Source organism: Cephus cinctus, unplaced genomic scaffold, assembly GCF_000341935.2.
Source record: "Cephus cinctus unplaced genomic scaffold, Ccin1 Ccin1_scaffold0086, whole genome shotgun sequence".
Lineage (NCBI taxonomy): Eukaryota > Metazoa > Arthropoda > Insecta > Hymenoptera > Cephidae > Cephus > Cephus cinctus.
Genome location: NW_014332825.1, coordinates 43,101 through 46,580, shown reverse-complemented (window position 1 = coordinate 46,580; position 3,480 = coordinate 43,101). Strand labels below are relative to the sequence as shown.

The 3,480-nt window shown below is 51.8% G+C and overlaps 1 protein-coding gene across 2 annotated transcripts in view; it reads right to left on the bottom strand.

Annotated features, from left to right (window-relative positions):
- Positions 1 to 11: 11 nt before the first annotated feature.
- LOC107271895 (prostatic acid phosphatase) overlaps positions 12 to 3,480 on the bottom strand; it is a 15,178-nt gene continuing 11,709 nt past the window's right edge. For both annotated transcript variants that reach the window (XM_015748457.2, XM_025089318.1), the window contains one exon: positions 12 to 889. In XM_015748457.2, coding sequence (XP_015603943.1) covers positions 794 to 889 — 96 coding nt within the window. In that variant the 3' untranslated portion in view covers positions 12 to 793. The remainder of the gene's footprint in view (positions 890 to 3,480) is intronic.

Sequence of the window (3,480 nt, the reverse complement as noted above, 5' to 3'; positions counted from 1 at the left end):
AAAGTCGAGTATGACGACGATGGCGTTCCCTTGACTGAAGGCCTTCGTATCGGCTAGCCTCATTAGGGTAGATGCTTCATTGCGTTCAACTGGCACCGGGAATCCGGTTCCTGTCGGTAAGTGAGGTACTCCACGAGTTTTCTCGGTGGTAGCACCGCCGCATTCACGTTACCGCTCGCAATCTCAACTAATAGCCAAACCAATTCTTTCACGTCATTCTGTAGTGCCTCGACTATCACGCTTAGGGCGGTGAGGCCCTCATCTAGCCTTTGTTCTTTCATCAATATACTCAGATCTGCCGTCAGTGTAAGGTTTACATGGGCAATGAGTTCTTGGAGAGTCAGTTCGTTGCTCTGCACGTTAGTGATGGTATCGTTGAAGAGGTGCAATGTGGACTCGACCACCTGTAATTGGTCTTTCATACTTTCTTTCAGCGTTCGCTGGTTGGAGCGTATGGCGGCGATTTCTCGGTTGATCCTTTCCACGTCCGCGGCGTCCATATTTCCGGTGATGGACTTTATAATTGATCCTAACCCGTCGATCAATCCCCTGCGCCTACGCGCTGAATCCGGTTTCACGAGGTCGTGAACCGTTCCCATTCCGTCTTCTATTTTCCGCACCATCCTGGCTACGGAATCAGCAATGGCTGGACAGAGAGGGTCGTCTCTTCCTTGTTTCTCGCAGATGTCTAATAACAGCCGCAAATTAGCGTTGACGTCGGCTTCACGTTTCAATAAGGCAGCGAGATCCATGGTAACGGCTAGTCTCCGTGTGGCCTTGGCTTCCGATTTCTTCATAAAATATTCCCGGGTTGCTGGCAAACGTGGTTACCGTAAACTCCTTTTCCGTTTCTTTGGTGATTACGCAGCTTACCGTCAGCAGGACAGTTCTGCAAGAGGAATAGCGCGTTACTTGAAACTGGCCTAATCGTGGAATTGCTTATTCAGTGCGAATTCCCTCTTTTTTAATTCCCCTTCTTTGCCGGTTTCGGTCGCGACTAGCTCTAGGGAGCTTATTCCAATTTGCTCGCTTGAAGACAATGGAGCGCTCTTACGGCATAATCTACTGTGAAGGCGCGGACATGGGACCCGTCGTTTTGCGTGAATTGGTTAGTATCGGCCAACATCATTTTCCGCTTGTGAGCTAGGTGGTTCGCTGTATCCCCTTTTTAACAGCTTGTCTTTCGTTTCCTAGGACCAGCTAATAATCCCAGTGAGGAGGGATGCTCGGTCTGCGGTGGAGAGATTCGGAGTACGAGTGCTCCGGGAAATCCGGCGCCGACGGTTCCTGTGCCGCCGGACGGTGGAGGCCCTGTGGGGCCTCGGGGGTTTCGCCAGTGACGAAGATCCCCCCGATTTTCTGGGCCTTCGAAGGCTATTTCTTGTGGAGTGCCCGACGTGCAAGCGGGAATTGTAAGGAGAGGGAATAAATAGTGTGTGCTCCTTCAAGTGTCGGGTTCTTGGATTATTTCCATTCGTTCTCCGGCTGTGGCCATCCCGCTTCCTTCTTAGTGCTCGGCGAAGTTCTTTAGACGATTCGCGTGAACTAGCATAGTCTTACGACCCATTTTTATGGTATAGTTAACCGCCGAATTTCTCGCGATTACTTCGTACGGGCCTATCCACTTCGGGGTCAATTTAGCTGAACGCCCGCGCCGTACGGCTTCGTTGTGGAGTAGGACCCTGTCTCCAATGCGGTATTCCTCTATTTTCGCGTTCGCGTCGTAGGTCAGTTTACACCTTTCTTTGACGTAACGTACGTTAGCCCCGGCTACCGTCCATGCGGCGCGTAGCCTTTCCCTTAGTTCCTATGCGTAGTCATCTAAGGATGACTATAGCGTTGATAGTTGATGATAGCGTTCTCTTGACGCCCTGGTGCTCTCCTAGAGGGGCATCGTGGTATTCCTTGATGATTTTCTCAGGGTCTTCTACCGTGGGGCAGGTTACGCCCCTGCCATAGTCAAGTTCGTCGTTCGAACTGTTGTCCTCTTCTTAGCAGGACGATGAGCATTCGCTCTGCTCTTCCGAGCTTTTTTTCCATACGGATTTCTGCGCTATCTCTGCCCCAACCGCACAGCTTTGTGCTGGGACGTTCAGAGTCCTTTGCGCTTTCTTCTGGCCCTAGGCTGCCGTTCGGCTCGGAGGTTTCCCTCGCCTTCTTCTGGGCCCTTGTCGTAGCGTAAATACGACTTAACGCGTCCGCGTTAGTGTTTCTTTTCCCGGCCTTGTACTCCACGTCGAACTCATGTTCCGATAGTTTAATTCTCCATCTCATGAGTCGGGAGCCTGGATCCTTTACTCCAAACAGCCAAGTCAGCGGCTGATGGTTCGTCACGACCTTGAACCGGGTGCCGTAGATATACGGTCGGAACTGTGCTATCGCCCATACGATGGCGAGTAGCTCCTTTTCGGTCGTGGTGTAGTTGAGCTCCGCTTTAGACAGCGTTCTGCTTGCGTAGCAGATTGGCAGGGCTTCTCCGACCTTGCCCTGAGACAAGATTGCGCCGATTGCCTTGTCGGACGCATCTGTTGTCACTATAAAAGGCTTCTCAAAATCCGGATATTGCAAAATCGGTGCTGATGTCAGTGCCCTTTTCAATTCTTCAAACGCGGCATCTCGGATTGCGGTCCATTCGAACTTCGTATCCTTCCGGATAAGTTCGGTGAGAGGCTTGGCAATTTTCGAGAAATCCCGGATGAACTTCCTGTAGTATCCGGCCAAACCCAAGAAGGACTGAACTCCCTTGACATCCTTTGGCACGGGGAATTCTTTTACCGCTGCGAGTTTCTCTGGGTCCGCTCGCACACCTTCTTCCGTGATAATATGGCCTAGGTAGTGCGTTTCCCTTCGTAGGAACTGGCACTTACCTGGTTGTATGGCCAGTTTGGCTTCCTTCAGGCGCTGGAACACCTCTCTCAGGCGAGCGTTGTGCTCGTCTAGGTTCTTTCCGTACACCACTATGTCGTCTAGGTAGACGTAGCATTTTATCCCTTGGAGTCCTGCTAGTACGGAGTTCATTAGCCGTTGGAAAGTAGGGGGAGCATTTTTTAGGCGAAAGGGCATCCGGTTGTACTCGAAATGCCCTTGCGGAGTGGAGAACAGCGTTTTCTCCTTGTCCTCTTTCGCCATCGGGATCTGATGAAATCCCGAGGTGAGTTAGACTAGAGGACGTTTGACCAGAATCGGGCGCCTTCCGCCTATCGGCAACGTCTTGCCGGGGCGGGTCTCGCGTCGATCCGTGTTCATTCTCTTGTTTCCTCTTCGCCCTTTTCCGACACTCTTTCCAAGTGTGACCCTTGAGTTTACAGTATGTGCAGACAACATCGACCTGGTTGATGGCCTTGTTTTGTTGTGGTGCCGGTAGGCTGACGCGACCCGACTTACGCCTGCAATCTCGTGCCATGTGCCCGGCGTTACCACAGTTGTAACAGGTTTTTCCCCCTGCCGCTTGGCCCTGCATGGACCTTCTCGCGTTTTGAA